The sequence below is a fragment of the Podarcis tiliguerta genome, assembly GCF_965153285.1.
Source record: "Podarcis tiliguerta genome assembly, chromosome: 5".
Taxonomy (NCBI): Eukaryota; Metazoa; Chordata; class Lepidosauria; order Squamata; family Lacertidae; genus Podarcis; species Podarcis tiliguerta.
The window spans coordinates 90,669,317-90,690,977 of NC_139538.1; the positions used below are offsets into that span (position 1 = coordinate 90,669,317).

General features: G+C 46.5%; 1 protein-coding gene across 11 annotated transcripts in view; it reads left to right on the forward strand.

Annotated features, from left to right (window-relative positions):
• CTBP1 (C-terminal binding protein 1) overlaps positions 1-13,716 on the forward strand; it is a 53,658-nt gene extending 39,942 nt beyond the window's left edge. For 6 of the 11 annotated variants that reach the window (XM_083440868.1, XM_083440863.1, XM_083440861.1 and 3 more), the window contains 6 exons: positions 2,654-2,860; positions 4,081-4,295; positions 7,312-7,442; positions 9,461-9,588; positions 10,718-10,835; positions 12,644-13,716. In XM_083440868.1, coding sequence (XP_083296994.1) covers positions 2,654-2,860; positions 4,081-4,295; positions 7,312-7,442; positions 9,461-9,588; positions 10,718-10,835; positions 12,644-12,827 — 983 coding nt within the window. In that variant the 3' untranslated portion in view covers positions 12,828-13,716. Of the gene's footprint in view, positions 1-2,653; positions 2,861-4,080; positions 4,296-7,311; positions 7,443-9,460; positions 9,589-10,717; positions 10,836-12,640 lie in introns of all 11 variants that reach the window. The other 5 variants (XM_083440864.1, XM_083440860.1, XM_083440867.1 and 2 more) reach the window with 1 other exon arrangement.
• Positions 13,717-21,661: the final 7,945 nt, after the last annotated feature.

Consider the following 21,661-nt stretch of genomic DNA (forward strand, 5'->3'; position numbering starts at 1 on the left):
TCGTGGCATTTTGCACCCGCTGGAGTTTCTGGGTCAGTTTCAAGGGCAGCCCCACGTAGAGCGAGTTACAATAATCCAGTCTGGAGGTGACCGTCGCGTGGATCACAGTGGCTAGGTCAGGGCGAGAGAGGTAAGGAGCCAACTGCTTAGCTTGGCGGAGATGGAAAAATGCCGCTTTTGTTGTAGCTGCAATCTGCGCCTCCATGGAAAGGGAGGTGTCGAAGATTACACCCAAACTCTTAACGGATGGTGCTGGCACTAATTGCGCCCCCACAAGAGATGGGAATTGCCCCCAAATCTCATATCATCCCGACCCAGCCAAAGGACCTTTGACCCAACGTAAAGGTAAAGGGACCCCTGACCGACTAGGGTTGTGCGCTCATCTCGCTCTGTAGGCCGAGGGAGCTGGCGTTTGTCCGCAAACAGCTTCTGGGTCATGTGGCCAGCATGACTAAGCCGCTTCTGGCGAACCAGAGCAGCGCACAGAAACACCGTTTACCTTCCCGCCGGAGTGGTACCTATTTATCTACTTGCACTTTGCCATGCTTTCGAACTGGAGCAGGGTTGGCAGGAGCAGGGACCGAGCAACGGAAGCTCACCCCGTCGCGGGGATTCAAACCGCCGACCTTCTGATTGGCAAGTCCTAGGCTCAGTGGTTTAACCCACAGTGCCACCCGCTAATGGAAGAGGTGGGGAGGGGGATTTTTGCCAGTTTGCCCTCCCCCCCTAGCCATGGCACCTTCCATCCTGTTGGAGGATCCCCCCACTCTGGAGCAAGTCTTCAGCGTTTGATGTGAGCTGGAGGTTACAGAAGGAAAGGGGGAATATTCTTCCTTTCTTCTGTTAATGGAGGCATGCACTGGATCAAAAGCACATCTGTGAACACAAGGGGGCTCCACTATTTATATTTAGGCGTTCATTGCTTTGCACTGACTTAGGCTGTCCCCTCCCAGCGCACTCTTGCTCCTTACATCCACCAAAATCTCTGGCTGCGGACATTGACTCAAAAACTTATGGAACGTTTTGCTGTGGTAACGTTGCTGTGAAGCGTAGCCCAGCTTCATTGCATATTTGTGTCATCTCTGTTGCAGACAGCGAAGGTATAGGTGGCTAACTTGTGGCCTTGCCTTCCAGCTCCTGCTGGGCTGCACTACCCATTAACCCTGACCATGAGTCATGCCAGCTGGGGCTGGTAGAGCATTGTTATTATTTATTTATTGCAGAGGTACCTCGGGTTACATACGCTTCAGGTTACATACACTTCAGGTTACAGACTCTGCTAACCCAGAAATAGTACCTCGGGTTAAGAACTTTGCTTCAGGATGAGAACAGAAATCGTGCTCCGACGGCGCAGTGGCAGCAGGAGGCCCCATTAGCTAAAGTGGTGCTTCAGGTTAAGAACAGTTTCAGGTTAAGAATGGACCTCCGGAACGAATTCAGTACTTAATCCGAGGTACCACTGTATTTATACCCTGCCCGTCTGGCTGGGTTTCCCCAGCCACTCTGGGCGGCTTCCAACAGAATATTAAAATTCAGTAACCTATTAAACATTAAAAACTTCCCCAAACAGGCTGCCTTCAGATGTCTCTTAAAAGTCTGGTAGTGGTTCTTCTCTTTGACATCTGCTGGGAGGGTGTTCCACAGGGTGGGTGCCACCACCGAAAAGGCCCTCTGCCTGGTTCCCTGTAACATGGCTTCTTGCAGTGAGGGAACTGCCAGAAGGCCCTCGGTGCTGGACCTCAGTGTCTGGGCAGAATGATGGGGGTGGAGACACTCCTTCATGTATACAGGGCCGAGCATGAGATTCTTAACCCAGGGCTGTAGATTGGAGCCCCACATTGGGCAAAAGATTGGGGGATTGAACTAAATGATCTTTGTGGTCCCTTCCAAACTCTATGATCTGGATCCAAACTCTATGATCTGGAACTCTATGATCTGGATCCAAACTCTATGATCTTGAAGGCCTCTTGGGCAAGGCATCCTCCATGCCACCTCCCATCCACCTCCATGACTCGCAGCTCCTCACTGCCCCACGCCATGAAGGGTTCTTGAGCCCTCAGCCTGAGCATGCCGACCATTGGTGCCAGCTCTGGTCTGGAGGACCACAGGTCAGCTACGCCTGGATCACAACCTTGGAGCATCCTAGAAACTAAATTCTGTCAAGTAAGCCTTGGTCCCATCCCTGGAGCAACTGCTTACATCCAGCTCCACTCTCCCCTGCCTACCCAAAGCAAGAGTTTATCCCGCAACCCCTCTTATTTCTCTTACGCTTTTCTGATGCATGACTTGTTTTAGATGGTTGAAGCATCAGGTGGGGGCTGTCCATTTTTTAATCGTTGGAAAGGTGCATAGTCTTGCTTTAGGTCAGGCATAGGTAAACTCGGCCCTCCAGCTGTTTTGGGACTACAACTCCCATCATCCCTAGCTAACTGGACCAGTGGTCAGGGATGATGGGAATTGTAGTCCCAAAACGTCTGGAGGGCCGAGTTTGCCTATGCCTGCTTTAGGTGCTTAATAGTATATGTCTTTCCAACATCTCTGAGGGCCAGGGGCTGGTTGAATTCATAAAGATCCGGGGGGGGGGGGGTTCCGTGGCATTCTGGAGCCACCCTAGGATTCAACACATTGTGTTTTTTTCTAATTATTATTTAAGGGATTGCAGTGTGCAATGTTCCGGCTGCATCCGTGGAAGAGACAGCAGACTCTACAATGTGCCACATCTTGAACCTGTACAGACGAACCACCTGGCTTCATCAGGCCTTGCGAGAAGGCACGAGGGTGCAGAGCGTGGAGCAGATCCGGGAAGTGGCTTCTGGGGCTGCAAGAATCCGAGGGGAGACCCTGGGCATTATTGGGTTAGGTAGGCTAAACCTCTTGTCCTGCTCTCTGCTCTTTGCGGATAAAGTCTGTTTGTTATTTAAATGCATCCACTGTTGTGGCTTAAGGCTAATCGGGACCCTAACAAGCTGCTAAGGATGATGGTATCTATTTAGAATTGCTGCCCTGGGTTAGCTAGTGCCCTAAGATGCTCCAAACCTATTGTCTGCATTACCAAGACCAAATATCTACTCCTCTACAGTGGTACCTCAGTTTAAGAATTGTCCTGTTATGAACGATTTGGTTTACGAACTTCGCAAAACCAGAAGTAGTGTCCCGGTTTGCGAACTTTACCTTGGTCTACAAACGGAAATCGAACTGTGGAAGGGCACCGGCGGCGGGAGGCCTCATTAGGGAAAGGCGCCTTGGTTTAAGAACGGATTCGGTTTAAGAACGGACTTCAGGGACGGATTAAGTTCGTAAACCGAGGTACCACTGTATTTTGCTCAGTAGTTCATTTCTAAAATGTATTCCAGAACCGCCCTGTCACTCTGTAGCAGAAATAAGTTTGTTGAACCATAGTGGGCAAAAGTCTACACAAAGTTTGGGGAGGGGTGGAAGAGTAACAGTGATGTTTTCCTAATGGAACTGGAAATTCCTCTTCTCCATTCCCTGCCCCTATGTTTCATTAGAACTCTTTAAGTTGGACTACTGTGTACGTACTCTGTGACCTCGTTCTGACGTAACACTAAACTATGGCTTAGCATAATACGAATGGCCCTCTGCTTTGTGAGCTCCCTTCTCTTCTTCCGCTGCAACCATGAGGAAGAGTAGATGGGAAGGGTTTGCTTCCACTTCCAACTAATTATGTCCACACGTTATCCTTGGACCCAGATAAACTGGATATTCTTAACTATGGTTTAGGGAAAGACGCAAACATTAAACCCTGGTTTACGATTCCGCTAAACCAGTGTTCTTCAGCCAGATGTTGTTGGACAATATCCTCGGCCAGCTTAGCCGCAGGTGGGACCCACAATCGAAGAACACTGTCCTAAACCATATTTAAGATTCAGCTTTGGGGATAATGATAATAAACCATGGTTAACTGAAAGCAGAAGCTAAACCTTTTCCTTACGGCCGCACCAGAAAAGAGATAAGTTTAACATTGCATCCAGGCCCCATCTGCATGAATGGGTGGGTTGCTTTATACCTGCCTCAACAATATTTGTTGTAAGACGAAACAAATTCTCCCCCTCCCCGCAGGACGAGTTGGTCAAGCGGTTGCACTACGTGCAAAAGCCTTCGGCTTCAATGTCATTTTCTACGACCCGTACCTCTCAGATGGCATGGAACGCGCTCTTGGACTTCAGCGGGTGACGACTTTGCAGGATTTGTTGTTTCACAGCGACTGCGTCACCCTCCACTGCAGCCTAAATGAACACAACCATCACCTTATTAACGACTTCACCATTAAACAGGTACGTTTCGGATAATGTCACAGTGACGATTAACATATACATAGCAATTTTTGTGTGTTCACAAACATCGCCTTAGAGATACTTACAACAGGCTTGCGAGGCAGACCAAAGATGTCATCGCCATATTGCACATATATTGTTAGTGTATATTGAGAGGCGAGAGGTTCTGCCAGGCAACCAGGTATCAATTTTGGCTGCCGTCTGTCCTATTAATAGGTTCTACTCGGTGAAGAAATGTCACACCCTACCACTGCAGTTTAATCACGTGGATCTTTGTTTACTCGTGAACCGAAAAGTTGCCTTCCGGTAAAATTTCTGCACATCTCCATTCGTAGATTAAGTGGCTACTGCCCCCTTGTGTTCAGTGCTAATACTCACAAGCGTTCCCATCCCAATTTAGTTGTCAGGCTACTGGCGGAGGAGAGTACTTGAAATAATTTCGGACTTTCAGCTGAAACGTTTGCAGATCACCCATGGCATTTACAGCCGTAACTTAGTTTTTATTGAACTTACATTATCAGAAGTGTATGCTTGCCATTTCTTAGTTCTGCAGGCGGAGAACTGCCTACAGAATAATGGCAGTCTTGCAGTTAGTTGCATCCTAGATGACACAACCTTGATGGCAGAAAGCGAGGAGGAATTAAAGAACCTTTTAATGAGGGTGAAAGAGGAGAGCGCAAAATATGGTCTGAAGCTCAACATCAAAAAAACGAAGATCACGGCCACTGGGCCCATCACCTCCTGGCAAATAGAAGGGGAAGAAATGGAGGCACTGAGAGATTTTACCTTCTTGGGCTCCATGATCACTGCAGATGGTGACAGCAGCCACAAAATTAAAAGACACCTGCTTCTTGGGAGAAAAGCAATGACAAACCTAGACAGCATCTTAAAAAGCAGAGACATCACCTTGCCAACAAAGATCCGTATAGTAAAAGCTATGGTTTTCCCAGTAGTGATGTATGGAAGTGAGAGCTGGACCATAAAGAAGGCTGATCGCCAAAGAATTGGTGCTTTTGAATTATGCTGCTGGAGGAGACTCTTGAGAGTCCCATGGACTGCAAGAAGATCAAACCTCTCCATTCTTAAGGAAATCAGCCCTGAGTGCTCACTGGAAAGACAGATCCTGAAGCTGAGGCTCCAATACTTTGGCCACCTCATGAGAAGAGAAGACTCACTGGAAAAGACCCTGATGTTGGGAAAGATTGAGGGCACAAGGAGAAGGGGACGACAGAGGACGAGATGGTTGGACAGTGTTCTCAAAGCTACCAACATGAGTCTGACCAAACTGCGGGAGGCAGTGGAAGACAGAAATGCCTGGCGTGCTCTGGTCCATGGGGTCACGAAGAGTCGGACACGACTAAACGACTAAACAACAACAATACTTTTTGTATTATGCAGCCACTTCTCTGAGGTTTGGTGATCAGACCATCCACCTGATGTATTGGCACCTAGTTCATGGAAGCTTGTGCTGCAATAATTCCAAGAATCTCTTTTTCATCTGTGAACCTGCACGAGAACATGAGAATTCAATCCATTTCTGGGTGCCCCCCCCCGCTTTAAGAGGTCTGGCGACTGGGCAGAAGGGCTGGCTGCCTCATGGCCTCTATTTAGGCAGGTTGCAAAACCACCTTGATCTCAGCAGGCATTTTCAGGGCACAGTAGTTTTTCCACTGATTTTTAGAGTTGTGCTTTGATTCCCAGGGAACGGGGAATTAACGTTTAGAAAAGTTGCTCTGATATGTCTTGAGCCCATGAGACACAGCAGGATGTCAGATAAAGAAATATAAAGGCATTAGTTAACCTGTTGCTATCTTGCTGCTCCTGCAATCTTATGAGGTACTTCAAATTGTTGTTTTATTCTTTTTTTATATTAATTACAGTATCGATTCTGTGCTGCAGAAATGTTGGTATAAATGAATGCTCTGATCTTTAAGGTGCCATAAACCTTTTCTTTTCTTTATTCCAACCAACAAAATTTGCTGCGCAGCTAATTCTGTGGATACTCTTTTGAGGCAGTTCATGATTTGTCTTTTATCTAGTCATACGCTTCACATAAACTGGTTTCTACAGCTTTCTGGGTTTCAAGTTAATTGGGTTTCAGCAAGCAAGAAATCTCAACATTATGGGCTGGCCATTTGTTGAATGACATTAACATAGTTTATGGATATGTTTGCTTGCAAGTTTCTGAAAGCCGTGAAACTTCGTGATGAAACAGGAAATTGACATAAGCGTATTACTGAAAGCTACAATTGTCTGTGTCAGGTTTATAATTTATTAAATATTTCCGCTTTCCTAAAGGATCTTGGAATGCAAAGGTGTTCTGATAAGTTATTAATATGTCACTTATTTTTATGTCGGCAGCTGTGCTGTTCTACTTGGTACAACTTTTAAGTGTTTCCATTGATATGTTAAGGCAAGTAGAAAATTACATTGTTGCCTCAGTAAGCAAACACTTTTTGTTTGCTAACGGGTGCTTGTTTTCACACGTCTCGTTTTTAGTAATTTCTATTCACTTTACCTTAATATAGATTTTTTTTGCAGTAAATCAGTTCAGTTTCTTGTGAAAGGTAGAGGAAACAGCCTGCGCACTTTTTCCAAAGCCACGGCAGTTCCTTTCAGCGAGTCTTAAATTTCATAAATTGTCATCTGACTTCAGTGCAGTACAACAGGGCACACATTTTAAAGTCTTGTTAACTAGACGGAAAGTATTTTTGAAGCATCAAACTGCCCATATTTTTAAGGTTTGCTTTCAGTATTGCCTTAGGCTACATTATAGCATTTAAACGCAGACTGAACATCTGTCAAATGCAAAAATGAATCTGTTTGATGCAGTTTTGCTTGGCTATTTACACCTTTTAAGCTTCGTTTATAAGAAGATTTTTGTAGCATTTTTCCGGCGTGTAGTAAGGCAAGTGGTCCACTTTTGGGTGTAAGCTGTTCCAATGACGGCTGGTTCCTCTACTAACATCAACTTTATTTCGCGCGTTTTTAATCTTGGCATTTTAACTTCCCGCAGATGCGACAGGGAGCCTTCCTTGTGAACATGGCTCGAGGAGGGCTAGTAGATGAAAAAGCGCTTGCACAGGCCCTGAAGGAAGGAAGGATACGAGGGGCAGCCTTGGATGTACACGAGTCAGAACCATTCAGGTGATTCTGTTTCCTGTTTAGTGCCTGTTCTATTGCTAAACAAAAATAAAAAGGTAAAGGGACCCCTGACCATTAGGTCCAGTTGTGGCCAACTCTGCCGTTGCGGCGCTCATCTCGCTTTACTGGCCGAGGGAGTCGGCGTACAGCTTCCGGGTCATGTGGCCAGCATGACTAAGCCGCTTCTGGCGAACCAGAGCAGCACACGGAAACGCCGTTTACCTTCCCGCCAGAGCGGTACCTATTTATCTACTTGCACTTTGACGTGCTTTCGAACTGCTAGGTTGGCAGGAGCAGGGGCCGAGCAATGGGAGCTCACCCCGTCGCGGGGATTCGAACCGCCGACCTTCTGATTGGCAAGTCCTAGGCTCTGTGGTTTAACCCACAACGCCACCTTCCAAATGAAGATTCTCTGGTCCTTCCTAGAGTGTTCCAAGTGTCTCCTATACTTGCATCTCTGGATTATTATCAGAATATGCAGTGACCCAGAATATGTTGTTTCCTGCTATTTATTAAAAAGAAAATATCAATTATGTGTCCCTGGTGACCAGCCTTTGCTCACCTTCGGACCCACCCACTGGCTTGGGTAGCAGCAGCTTCAACTCGCCCTCACTTCCAATTAGTAGGAAATTAATGGTTCTACACAATCTTCCAAGGGTAAAAGGCGTATTTCGTAGCAAAAATACGTTCCCGACTGACTGCTTGGCCTGTCCTCCATCTATATTCTCTGCCCTGCAGGGCTCTGAGATACTGGTAGTGAGCACCTAACAGCTCCACACAAAAGTTTAGACAACACCTTGATAGCTTCCATGGATTCAGTCAGGAACAGATACCTCAAAGATGCTGTTTGATCCCTTTCCACTATCAAGTTTTGGCTAGGAAAGCCCAGCCACCCCAGTATACAGCTCAATCATAAATTTCAAAATCTGTTTGGGGTGCCAAGATATTGACCTGGTTGAGACTTGATATGAAGGCAGGGAGAAGCTGTTCAAATGAACCACGTTCCTCTCATATTACCACAGAACCAGCAACTCCAGAACTAACTCTCCCAAAAGTTTACCACAAATACCGTATTTTTCGCTCTATAAGACGCACCAGACCACAAGACGCACCTAGTTTTTGGAGGAGGAAAACAAGAAAAAAAAATATTCTGAATCTCAGAAGCCAGAACAGCAAGAGGGATTGCTGCGCAGTGAAAGCAGCAATCCCTCTTGCTGTTCTGGCTTCTGGGATAGCTGCGCAGCCTGCATCCGCTCCATAAGACGCACACACATTTCCCCTTACTTTTTAGGAGGGGAAAAGTGAGTCTTATAGAGCAAAAATACGGTACTTCTCTTTATATCTAGGCAAATGGCTGTCTTACTGTTTTATTACATATATCTTCCTCCGGCGAACTCTATGGAAACATCTACTCTGGGCTTTCAAACCCCGTCTCAATACTGTTTGCTCAAATGCACATGTTGTTGTTCCCATTATCCTCAGCACTGGCTGTGCTGTTGAGAAATGGAAGTCATGGGTGTTTGCCGTTCATTTCTGGCTGTGTATCCTTATTCTTTGGGGCGCGGGTGGCACTGTGGGTTAAACCACAGAGCCTGGGACTTGCCGATCGAAAGGTCGGCGATTCAAATCCCTGTGACTGGGTGAGCTCCCGTTGCTCGGTCCCTGCTCCTGCCAACCTAGCAGCTCAAAAGCACGTCAAAGTGCAAGTAGATAAATAGGTACCGTTCCGGCGGGAAGTTAAACGGCGTTTCCGTGCACTGCTCTGGTTCGCCAGAAGCGGCTGAGTCATGCTGGCCACATGACCCGGAATCTGTACCCCGGCTCCCTCGGCCAATAAAGCGAGATGAGCGCCACAACCCCAGAGTCGGTCATGACTGGACCTAATGGCCAGGGGTCCCTTTACCTTTTTATACTTATTCTTAATAAACACACAAAAGCCTCTGTTCAGGAAGATGATGATGATGATTAATCACAGTATAAGATGTACAGTATATGATATCTTTCTTTACTTTTTCTCTCAGCTTTAGTCAGGGTCCCCTGAAGGATGCGCCAAATCTGATCTGTACTCCCCACGCTGCGTGGTACAGTGAGCAGGCCTCAATAGAGATGCGGGAAGAAGCAGCCCGAGAGATCCGGAAAGCTATCACAGGTGCCAGCCATATTCCCCTCAATGTTCTTTTACTGACTTCATTTGGCTTAAGGAGCATGCCGTTCTTCTGTATCTAGAACATCAGTAGTACAAAGGACACCAAACTGGTTTGGAATAGCGTTTGCTAAGTGTGGCACTGCTAACTTTGAAAACGTTGGCTTTTAAGCACGACTCTGAATGTGAACTGAACACCGCTTCGGTTACAAAGCTGGTGGAGCCTCACCAAAGTCAGGTTGTGTGGGGTCGTTTTGTTGTGGTAGTTTGAGGGTGTGGACCAGGTGCACACCTGACCCTAGGTGTATTACAGTGGTACCTCTAGTTACAAACGTTCCGGAGGTCCGTTCTTAACCTGAAACTGTTGTTAACGAGAGGTGTGCTTTTGCTAATGGGGCCTCCTGCTGCCGCTGCGCCGCCGGGACACGATTTCCGTTCTCATCCTGGGGCAAAGTTCTCAACTCGAGGTAACTCTTCCAAGTTAGCAGCGTTTGTAACCTGAGGCGTTTGTAACTCAAGGTACCACTTCATAGCGATTAATATCAAATGAAGGAGATAACTTGCCTAATAATAATAATAATTTTTATTTATACCCCGCCCTCCCCAGCCAAGGCCGGGCTCAGAGCGGCTTACAAGCAATAATAAAAACAAGTTGAATGAATACAACTTAAAAACAAGATTAAAATACAACATTAAAATATTGAAACATTAAAATATTAAAATGCAGCCTCATCACAGGAGGGGAAAAGGAAAAAGAAAGAGGGGGAGGGAATCAAATTGGCTCCAAGCCAAAGGCCAGGGCGGAACAACTCTGTCTTCCAGGCCCTGCAGAAAGAAATCAGATCCTGCAGGGCCCTGGTCTCATGAGGCAGAGCGTTCCACCAGGCCGGAGCCAGTGTTGAGAAGGCCCTGGCTTTGGTTGAAGCTAATTTAACTTCCTCAGGGCCCGGGACCACTAGAGTGCTGCTATTTATGGACCTTGAGGCTCTCCGTGGGGCATACCGGGTGAACTGATAACAATGAAAAACGGCCATTATTAATGTGCCGCGCGCATTCGCGTGCGTTTTCTTTTTAACCTGACATTATTTGCACATGCGGAGTTTACTTATGCTGCAATATTTAACTGTCTGGCTAGGTCGCATTCCAGACAACCTGAGGAACTGTGTCAACAAAGAACATTTGACTGCAGCTACACATTGGGCCAGCATGGACCCAGGAGTTGTTCACCCAGAGCTCAATGGCGCTGCATACAGGTAAGAAGGTTCTCTCGCAGCCAGTTTAATGGCGTTCCCTTTTGTCTGCTCTAGACAGTATCCACTATGTATATCTGTTGACATGCTGATGGTGAACTGTCATTGTGAGGCGTCAACTCGGGGAGAAGAGATTCAGAAGGTTTTAACATTTTGAGTCAAATGCCACTCCCATCAAATTCTATTGCTGTAACTTCCAAATCTCTTGTGGACATGTGGGGGTGGGGGGGCAGCTGATACTCCACAATAACCAGATTTTATTGGGGGAGGCTCTAGTGCAGGGGTCAGCAAACTTTTTCAGCAGGGGGCCGGTCCGCTGTCCCTCAGATCTTGTGGGGGCCCAGACTATATTTTGGAAAAGGAAAAAAATATGAACGAATTCCTATTCCCCACAAATAACCCAGAGATGCATTTTAAATAAAAGGACACATTCTACTCATGTAAAAACACGCTGATTCCTGGACCTTCCGCGGGCTGGATTGAGAAGGCGATTGGGCCGGATCCGGCCCCCGGGCCCTAGTTTGCCTACTCATGCTCTAGTGACTGATCTCACATGTAGTTGCTGCTAAATTGGGAGGGGGGACTCCATAACCTTCCCGCCCCCCTGAGAGGCAGCAACGTCATCTGCAAGAGTGTCAGAATACTTAACAGCCCTCCTTTAGTAAGCGAGCAATTAAATGCGGCATTAAGCTACTTTTTCCTTTTTTAATGGGATTTCTACTTCTGGCTACTATTTACACGGTAGCACTCCTGTAATGGTTCTAGGGGTTGCTCGTGCGTAAATTGGCGCCACACCTGGGTGGGTTGCCTGAGTGAACCCTTTCTGTCTGGACAGCCACTCGCCCGTGGCTGTCTCAATCGCTGGCAGAATCCGTCAGTGGGCGTTTCTTGAACTTCTTCCAGCATAAAAGTTCTTTGACGCCTAGTCTCTGCCTACTCTCCCTGCGCGGAAGCCTTCTGCGCAGGGAGGGTGTGGGCATCGGAGGACCCGTGCTCTCCCCGCTGGTCCCCGGCGAGGAGTCTTGGAGCCACCTCGCCGATTCCCCCATCTGCCCCCCTCCTCCACTGGTGCTACGCTGATTTCCTTCCCCAGAAGATGTGCTGCTTCTCTCCCTCCCGGGACGCTCTCCGGAATCCCTCTGGAGCCCTCCCTCTCCCTCTGGCTCCGATGGCAGTTCCCTGACAACTCCTTTGCAAGATTTCATTTCTGATTAAAAGCTTAAAAGTTGCCAGTTGGAGATCTTTTGTTCATGTTCATGCATTCAGTGAATCTGACTTCCAGGTCGATAGATATGCCTCAGACAACAGTTGTCATGTGCTACAAGGTAAAGGTAAAGGGACCCCTGACCATTAGGTCCAGTCGTGACCGACTCTGGGGTTGCGGCGCTCATCTCACTTTATTGGCCAAGGGAGCTGGCGTACAGCTTCCGGGTCATGTGGCCAGCATGCCTAAGCCGCTTCTGGTGAACCAGAGCAGCGCACGGAAACGTCGTTTACCTTCCCGCCGGAGCGGTACCTATTTAGCTACTTGCACTTCGATGTGCTTTCGAACTGCTAGGTTGGCAGGAGCAGGGACCGAGCAACGGGAGCTCACGCCACTGTGGGGATTCGAACAGCCGACCTTCTGATCAGCAAGTTCTAGTGTGGTTTAACCCACAGCGCCACCCGCGTCCCTGTGCTACAAGTTACTCTTCCTTAAATTTTGTAGGAAAACCTCTTCACACACACACACACACACACCATAAAATAAAATAAAAAGTCACACTGGGTCTCACCAGATCTCTGATGCGTGCTCTCCTTTCTCTCAGCAGGTATCCTCCCGGGGTCGTCAGCGTGGCTCCACCTGGCCTACCTACTGCCGTAGAAGGAATAGTCCCCAACGCCATGTCCTTATCGCATGGGCTTCCTCCTGTCGCCCACCCTCCCCACGCTCCTTCTCCGGGCCAGACAGTCAAACCGGAAGCTGATAGAGACCACCCTAACGACCAGTTGTAGCCTAAGAAAACATCATTCCCAGCACGGGCGACTGTGGAAAGCGTGCGGAAAACCGATTGGACTTTGAATAGATGCAAAATCATGAACATACAGAGGAGGCCATATTATGTTTTAGACAGTGGTCCAAAATGCAGTATAACGAGAAATGGTGGGAGATGAAAGATTTGAAAACTTTATTCCTCCATATAAAAATGTAGTTTGTCCCTGTTCAGTGACCTGACTCACCGTTTCTGTGTCCTATGGGTTCTTTGTTAAGCCAGAGAAGTTAGTAGTTTAATTATATCATGAATGTACTTGTCTGTGTACAGTTTTTAGAACATTAACAAGGGTTTGTTTGCTTAGTTGTCAACAAGAAAAAAAATATATATAAGGGAGGCATTCGACAAACCATTTTTGAGATTTGGGATCCTTTGTTTTTTATATGTTTAAAAATGCCTAAAAGCGAAGCAGTTGGTGAACTTCTCAGGACAACGATTTTTCCCATTTTTCTTTCTATGCCACGCAGTGCATTGTTTTTTCTACCTTCTTGTCTTATTTTTTTAGAATAATTTAATAAAGTAAAAACAGTTTCTCCTAATTTCGGCACAAATTCCCCTTATTTCAGAATGAAGACATTTCGAAGAGATTTTGAGGTGCAAAATAAAAAGTTTTTTTTATAAACGAGCATTATGCTTTTTGTCACCGGTTAATATATATTATTGGTGGGATGCAGAGAGAGAGAGAGATTGAGAGAGGCACTAGACTACTGAAAAGTAGCTGCATTTCATTGCCTACATGGATGCCTTCCTGGTAATGTGGTAGGCTAGCAATATTTTGGGTTAAAATCATGTTTGTGACTGTGTCCATTTGTATGAATTATTATTTTCAAGAAATAAAAATTCCAAACAAATACCATGTGCACCATATATATGTATATATACATATTTATTTCTGGGTGATTGTTAATCTTTTATGAGGATTAAGGGATACTTCACGCCTAGGTTTAGTTTGCTGTGATTGTTGTAATGCTTTCTCGGAAGAACAACAGCCTCATTAAATGCAGTTCTTTTAAATACAGTATTTTACAGCAGGGATAGAGATATGTTTGGCCCACAGCTCGGACTCTCCGTACTTTGCAGCTGTTGTCAATGGTTAAGGAAAACGGAAGCTGAAATCTAACAGCAAATGGAAAATGACTGCTTCTACATCCCTGTTTTTACTGACTGGAAAGCTGGAAATGATGTATTGGAAAAGAACAGCTTTCGTTTCATTTTTTCCAACTACGCGAATCGGTTTTCTTACATCTTGGGACATAAAGTTTTGGTTTTGAAAGAGCATCAACTAGCCACAGAACAGCCAGTTTTTATATATATATATTTCCCATTGCAAACCAATATAACAGTGGCACAAACATTTCATGTGCATATTAAAAAAACTATTTTGACTGAGAATAAACGGATTAAATATGGAACACAATCCTACTGGAAATGTTTCCATATTTCATACACTCTTCCCTGCCGTCCTTCCTTCACCTCAATCAGCCACTGAAGCAAATTATGGTGAAATAAAAACCTGGTGAAAGGATCACTCTTTATTTTACACTATTTTCTGCAAAAGGAGCAGCCTGCAATACTGTTGGGTTTTGAATATGCTCTGTTGATGCCCATAAATGTTCATTTTTCTTCTTCCCCTTAGATCTTGTAATTAGATACCTATCTTTTGATTAAACGATAGCTTCCACATTTTCTCATTATGGCTTTGTCCCTCCCTTTCCTAACTACCTCTTAACCCTCATCCCTCCAGATTATTTAGATTTCAGACAATCTACTATATATTTGGAAAGCGGCTTGTCTGCCTGCCTGTCTTATTTTCTACAGGCTTGGCTGCCTCTCAAGATATTGCCAGCAAACTCAGCTTAGGGTTCATCACCATTTCTATGCATGGTGCCATTTTGTGTCAAGATGGCGGCCCAAAACGTCCCTTTGGTGTGGCTTTGCCCGTTTTCGGTCATAGGTTCAATATATTGTCACCAGGCTTGGCACGAGGGTCCCCAAGGTGGAGGAGGCAATCTTTGCCAGCATTTGGACACTGGCCCCGTTTTGAACCAAGATGGTAGACCAAAATGTCGCTTTGGCCAAACTCAGCAGACCGGGTACCCAAAGTGGGGGCAGCAAAGGGCTTTGTTGGGATGCCAGGTGCCATTTTGATTAAAGTTGGCAAATTGAACATGAGTTTGGCACGACCAGTCCATACTCACAAATTATACTACCTGTTGGAAACAAAAACAAAACCCTCAAATGTCTTTTGCTTTCTACAAGATTCCCCAGGCAGCCCAGTCACTCCCTACTAGTCCTTTTATATCGGGACGTGTGGAACTGGTTATCATTACACCCCAGAGTCAGCTTCAGCTAAGAAGTGGTTTCGTTTGATTCTGAGTGATGGATCTTGTAGTGGTCTTGAAGCTTGTCTGAAAAAAATACTGAACTTTGGCAGGATCTTGCCACGTATTTCCTATGTTTCCCATAAAGGTGGAGATGCTAAAAATATTTAAGCTACTGGTAGTTACCACTAGGTGGCAAAAATACTGTATTAATGCTGAGATACTTTACAAAATCATCTGATTTTGGGGTGCGACACACAACCTGTAATTGGAATACAGTATATTCTTTGCAGCCGGCATTTTGCATGTTAAGATGCCCAAGACCTATTGAGACAAGAAGGCAGATTTACTGTTATCGATCATTAGCAACTTGACAAAAGAGAGACTAACCTTTCTTCTGTCCTGATGTGATTTTCCACGTCCTGGAAGCTTGATAGATTTCCCCACTTTATCCAGAGCAGAAGAAGCAAAATCACTTCCTTCCAACCTAATTTCTAGGGTCTGGCTTAACTGTTAAAGGAGAAAAAGACCAACATGTGAAAGTGTCCCATAGCCTTGTACTTCTTTAGATACCTTTAAGCATTTTTCTTCTTTCCCATTTAACTTAAAGATACTGTATTTTTCGCTCTATAAGACGCACCAGACCATAAGACGCACCTAGTTTTTGGAGGAGGAAAACAACAAAAATAATTCTGAATCTCAGAAGCCAGAACAGCAAGAGGGATTGCTTCACAGTGAAAGCAGCGATCCCTCTCGCTGTTCTGGCTTCTGGGATAGCTGCACAGCCTGCATTCGCTCCATAAGACGCACACACATTTCCCCTTACTTTTTGGGAGGGAAAAAGTGAGTCATATAGAGCAAAAAATACGGTATGTTAAGAGTAAACCTGTCCCAGCTTGTGTGGCTGCAACAACAACAACAATAAATCAAGATAGCAATCAAGGCTAAGTGAGAAAGTGGAATTTGCTGCCAAGGAGTGTGGTGGAGTCTCCTTCTTTGGAGGTCTTTAAGCAGAGGCTTGACAACCATATGTCAGGAGTGCTCTGATGGTGTTTCCTGCTTGGCAGGGGGTTGGTCTCGATGGCCCTTGTGGTCTCTTCCAGCTCTATGATTCTATGATTCTACTGCACAATTCTTTTGATACGGGTACCAGCAGCGGACCAAGCCGATTGGGCGCCTAGGATGGCGCACCTGCCCTGCGCCCAGGGGCGGGTCCAGCCATCCTTGGGGCGGGGCGAGCGAGGCAGGATGCTCTGTGGGGCCTCCAAGGAGTCTGCCTGCCTCCTCCCACTCAGCTGCCCTATAGCTGGGGGGAAGGTGGCGGGCGGACCGTTTGGGGCAGCATGGAGCCTGCAGGGACCCAAGCCACTGTGTCACTCCCAGGAGAGATGCATGGCTCGGGTGCGCTGCAAGCCCCGCAGTGAGTGCCGCGTGGCATGCTGTCACCCCCCTCTGTGGTGACACCCGGGGCAGCCCACCCCCACCGCACCCCCTTCCTCCACCCCAATTGGAACTGCATTCAAGGAGAAAGGAGGATATTAAAGACATAGGAAGTTAACAAATCGTTCAGGCAGCAAAATGCCTTGGGCCCGCTGAATGGTGTTGAGTATGCTGTTGCTAATCACTGCTTAAAGGTAAAGGTAAAGGGACCCTGACCATTAGGTCCAGTCGTGGCTGACTCTGGGGTTGCGGCTCATCTTGCTTTATTGGCCGAAGTAGCCGGCGTACAGCTTCCGGGTCATGTGGTCAGCATGACTAAGCCGCTTCTGGCGAACCAGAGCAGCGCCGTTTACCTTCCTGCCGGAGCGGTACCTATTTATCTACTTGCACTTTCACGCGCTTTCGAACTGCTAGGTTGGCAGGAGCAGGGACCAAGCAACGGGAGCTCACCCCGTCGCGGGGATTCGAACCGCCGACCTTCTGATCGGCAGGTCCTAGGCTCAGTGGTTTAACCCACAGCGCCACCTGCGTCCCTGATCCCTTCTTATTGTGTATGAATTGCCAAAGAGCAAGCAGTAATAGGGGGAAAAATTAAATACAAAGACTGCAACTTGAAAATGGATATTTTTTATTTATTTAAAAATTATGAATGTGTACGCGAATGTTCATGTTGCCAAGTCACACGGCATTCGCATCTGGCTCCGTGATTCCCAGCTGCTGGAAAAGACATGCTCTCTTTTGTCACAGAAACGGTCCCTGCTTCACACAAACTGTTCTCCCAGCAGACGTGTGTTCACAAACACGGAATTTGTGAGAGAGGCCCGAGCTCCGCATTCCCTTCCTCTGATTCTTCCTCTCTATGCTGTTTTTCCTTAATTGAAAAAGTACAGTTTTAGTTCCACAGGACATTAACGCCATAGCTGTTCCATTTGAGCTAAGCAAGGCAGAGGATGAACTATCGCCCTGTGGGATGACACATAAAAGCCACCATCATCTGGGACTTCTCTGTTCTTTGCTTAAGACAGAAAACACTGGTCACGTAAAGGTCTCCACAATGAGGGGATTTCGGCCTCTGTTTCAGCTGTTTCTTCGTGTGATGCAAACTGAGTTGGCATGGATGCAGACTTTTCTACACCTAACCTAGAAGTATAATGCAGTGTACACCTCATGTGAGTTGTTACTCTTTTGCCACGAAGCTACCGTATTTTTCCTCTATAAGATGCACCAGACCACAAGACGCACCTAGTTTTTGGAGGAGGAAAACAAGAAAAAAAATATTCTGAATCTCAGAAGCCAGAACAGCAAGAGGGATCTCTGCACAGTGAAAGCAGCAATCCCTCTTGCTATTCTGGCTTCTGGGATAGCTGCGCAGCCTGCAGTTGCTCCATAAGATGCACACACATTTCCCCTTACTTTTTAGGAGGGGAAAAGTGAGTCTTATAGAGCAACAAGTACGGTAATTCTGAAATGCAGTCCTGAGTTTGTCTGCCCCCCGAGAGCTGAAGTGCATTGCAGAAGTCGAGTGGTCTTGATTATTGAGCACCACAGTGGCATATTTTTTATTTGTTAGCTGTCGCCTGGCAGCAGTCATTACATCAGGCTGCAGCGGAGGAAGGCAGGCAGGCAGGCGGAGATGGAGGACTGTGGAGAAATCAGAAATGTTTGATGCCTTCTCTGCTTTAACTTTCTATCCCAGCTGGTCATTAGAGGATAGGGTTGTACTCCTCCTGTACATTTCCGAGCACAATTCAAAGTGAAGGAGCGTCTCCACCCCATCGTTCAGCCCAGACACTGAGGTCCAGCTCCGAGGGCCTTCTGGCAGTTCCTTCACTGTGAGAAGTGAGGTTACAGGGAACCAGGCAGAGGGCCTTCTCGGTACTGGCGCCCGCCCTATGGAATGCCCTCCCACTAGGTGTCAAGGAAATCAACAACTACAGTGGTACTTTGGGTTAAGTATTTAATTTGTTCCAGAGGTCCGTTCTTAACCTGAAACTGTTCTTAACCTGAAGCACCACTTTAGCTAATGGGGCCTCCTGCTGCCGCCGCACTGCCGGAGCACAATTTCTGTTCTCATCCTGAAGCAAAGTTCTTAACCCGAGGTACTATTTCTGGGTTAGTGGAGTCTGTAACCTGAAGCGTATTTAACCTGAAGTGAATGTAACTTGAGGTACCACTGTATCTGATTTTTATAAGACATCTGTTTAGGGAAGTTTTTAATGTTTGAACTTTTATTGTGTTTTTAATATCCTGTTGGAAGCCGCCCAGAGTGGCTGGGGAGGCCCGGCAAGATGGGTGTATTATTACTATTATTATTATTATTATTATTATTATTATTATTCAGCTTTGTTGCTTGTGGCTCAGATTACCTCAGAGGTTGGTGTGCATTTTTACCAGCTTCAACTGGTGCATCTGTCATCTATGACTGCAACTGACTGGGATAGCTTGATGATGGGCTCAACCCACTGGTGACCTGAAGGAGACATTGATGTGACAAGATGACGCTTTGGGTCTCTTCCATTTCTACAATTCTGTGATTCTATGTAGAGCTGAAGCTGGTGCAGTATTCTGAAGTCCAACAGCTGTTAGGCATTGACTACTGACTGTCAGGAACTGGCCAGATGAGGAGGAATGGTGGGAGACCGCCTCCCCATCTTGACCCTCCCAGAGAGGAGGAAGAGGAAGACAGTATAGATTTACAACAGGGGTTTGAGGGGAGGTCACAGCTCAGAGGCAGATGAGGGAGAAAGTTAGGGAATCATGGGAGAGCCAGAAGAAACCCAGCTGACACGTTGTCATTAGAAAGCATTCGAGACCATCCATCTCCCAGGACCCGGCGAGCCTTAAAAGTAGGAGAGTAAAGAGCTCAAAGACAGAGCAGCACCCGTAGAGGAGAGGATGAGAATGACGAATGAAGAAGTGGGAGAGATGGGGGTGTGATTCACTCGGGACAACCCCATTATCCAAGAGGCTATAGCCCAGGCTTCCTCAGCCTCAGCCCTCCAGATGTTTTGAGACTACAACTCCCCGCATCCCTGACCACTGGTCCTGCTAGCTAGGGATCATGGGAGTTGTAGGCCAAAAACCTCTGGAGGGCTGAGGTTGAGGAAGCCTGCTACAGCCTCTCTCTGTAACAACTGAAATAAAAACGGACTGTAAGAAGCTTTTCCTTGTTTCGATAATTCCTGGGCAACCAGCCGGGAGCCGCTGACAGCATCCTGACACCGACAACATGTAATACCAGTGTTGTGGGAGCTGCACTGGCTCTAAAAGGGTATGGGAGAATGGGATGTACTCCGGTACTAAGATGGAGGCCTACCAGGCTTGCATGTTGAGCATGCTGCTTTATGGAAGTGAGCCACAGGCAATTTACAACCAGCAGGAGTGACGCCTCATTGCTTTCTACATGCGCTGTGTCAGGAACATTTTGGGCATCACATGGCAGGACAGAGTCTCAAACAAAGATGCGCTCTTCCAAGCCCAGCATGTTGGCACTCCTGTCTCACTGCCTACACTGGCTGGTCATGTACGCATAATGGAAGATGGCTGGCTCCCCAAGGATGTTCAGGCCCCAGGCCCATTGGCAGACCAACTCTGTGTTGCACAAGACATCTGCCAACATGACATGAAGGCTGGCAACACAAACCCTGCATCAGCAGAGCCAGACACCTTCGCCAGCTGCAACAAAACATGTCTCTCCCGTATCAATCTCTACAGCCACAGGCACTGCAAACTTCAAAACAGTTTGACTTCACCACCAAAGGCGCAGTCCTCCATCGTTCTGCCCGGACACTGAGGTCCAGCACCGAGGGCCTTCTGGCGGTTCCCTCACTACGAGAAGCCAAGGAAACCAGGCAGAGGGCCTTCTCGGTAGTGGCGCCCGCCCTGTGGAACACCCTCCCATCAGATGTCAAAGAGAAAAATAACTACCAAACTATTAGAAGACATCTGAAGGCAGCTCTGTTTAGGGAAGCTTTTAATGTTTAATAGGTCGTTGTATTTTAGTGTTTTGTTGGAAGCCATGCAGAGTGGCTGGGGAAACCCAGCCAGATGGGCGGCGTATAAATAATAAGTTGTTGTTGTTGTTGTCTCCCGAGACAGACGGATGGTGACAACTGGCTGATAGTACTCCACTATACATACAAGTATGAAGACCTAAACAACCTTGGGTCTATGTACCCAAATGATTGCCTTATTCACTCTGCCCTGTCCGATAATTGCGATCTGCCACTGAGGCACATTTAACAGTGGTGGAACTGGTTTCTTTCCACCTAATGGGATCGGGCTGGCTCCCTCTATAATGAGCCTTAGGTGCCAACTTAAGACTGTATTATTCCAGCAAGCTTTCTTATGTAAACAATGTTTTTAATAATATTGTCAGATGACCCATTTTGTACTTCTGTTTCTTTAATATATTTTACTGTGATTTTATTTGTTATGTATTTTTGGTCTGAGGTTCAGAGTGCTGCACTGCATAGATATATTTGCATGTGCATTTGTGATATAGAAATGAAAAACAACCCCAAAGACAAAGAAAACAATGACCTGTAACTAAGAACTTGTTTACTCCCTCCACAATCTGTTTTCCTTCTGTGTCATGGCTGTAATCTTGAGGGCAGGGACTGACTTGCTTTTGTGACCCATAAGCCTTTCTTGGCTGAAGAGTGGTATAAAAACTCTTTAAATAATAACAATAACAACAACAATAATGTATAGCATGTTACATGTCCAGCAGAAAAGCACCTATCATTTAAAGGTGGATTGTTGCTTTGGCTTGAAAATTATTTCAGTAGGTCACTCTCTCCCTGGAGTGGAATCACTTTCCTCTTTCAAGTATTTTAGGGGAAAATCCACCTAGGCTTTTCTCTGTTTTTCATGGCATGAAAAAGTGCACTTAGAGGTGAAACCTCCTCAGCAATGCTCTCAATGTCATTTGCATCTGGAGAGCACATTGGAGGGCCCCTGGGGCAATCAGACTTGACTAAAGACATAATTGTAAGATGAATCTTGCTCTGGGAACCTACTCTGGATACAACTG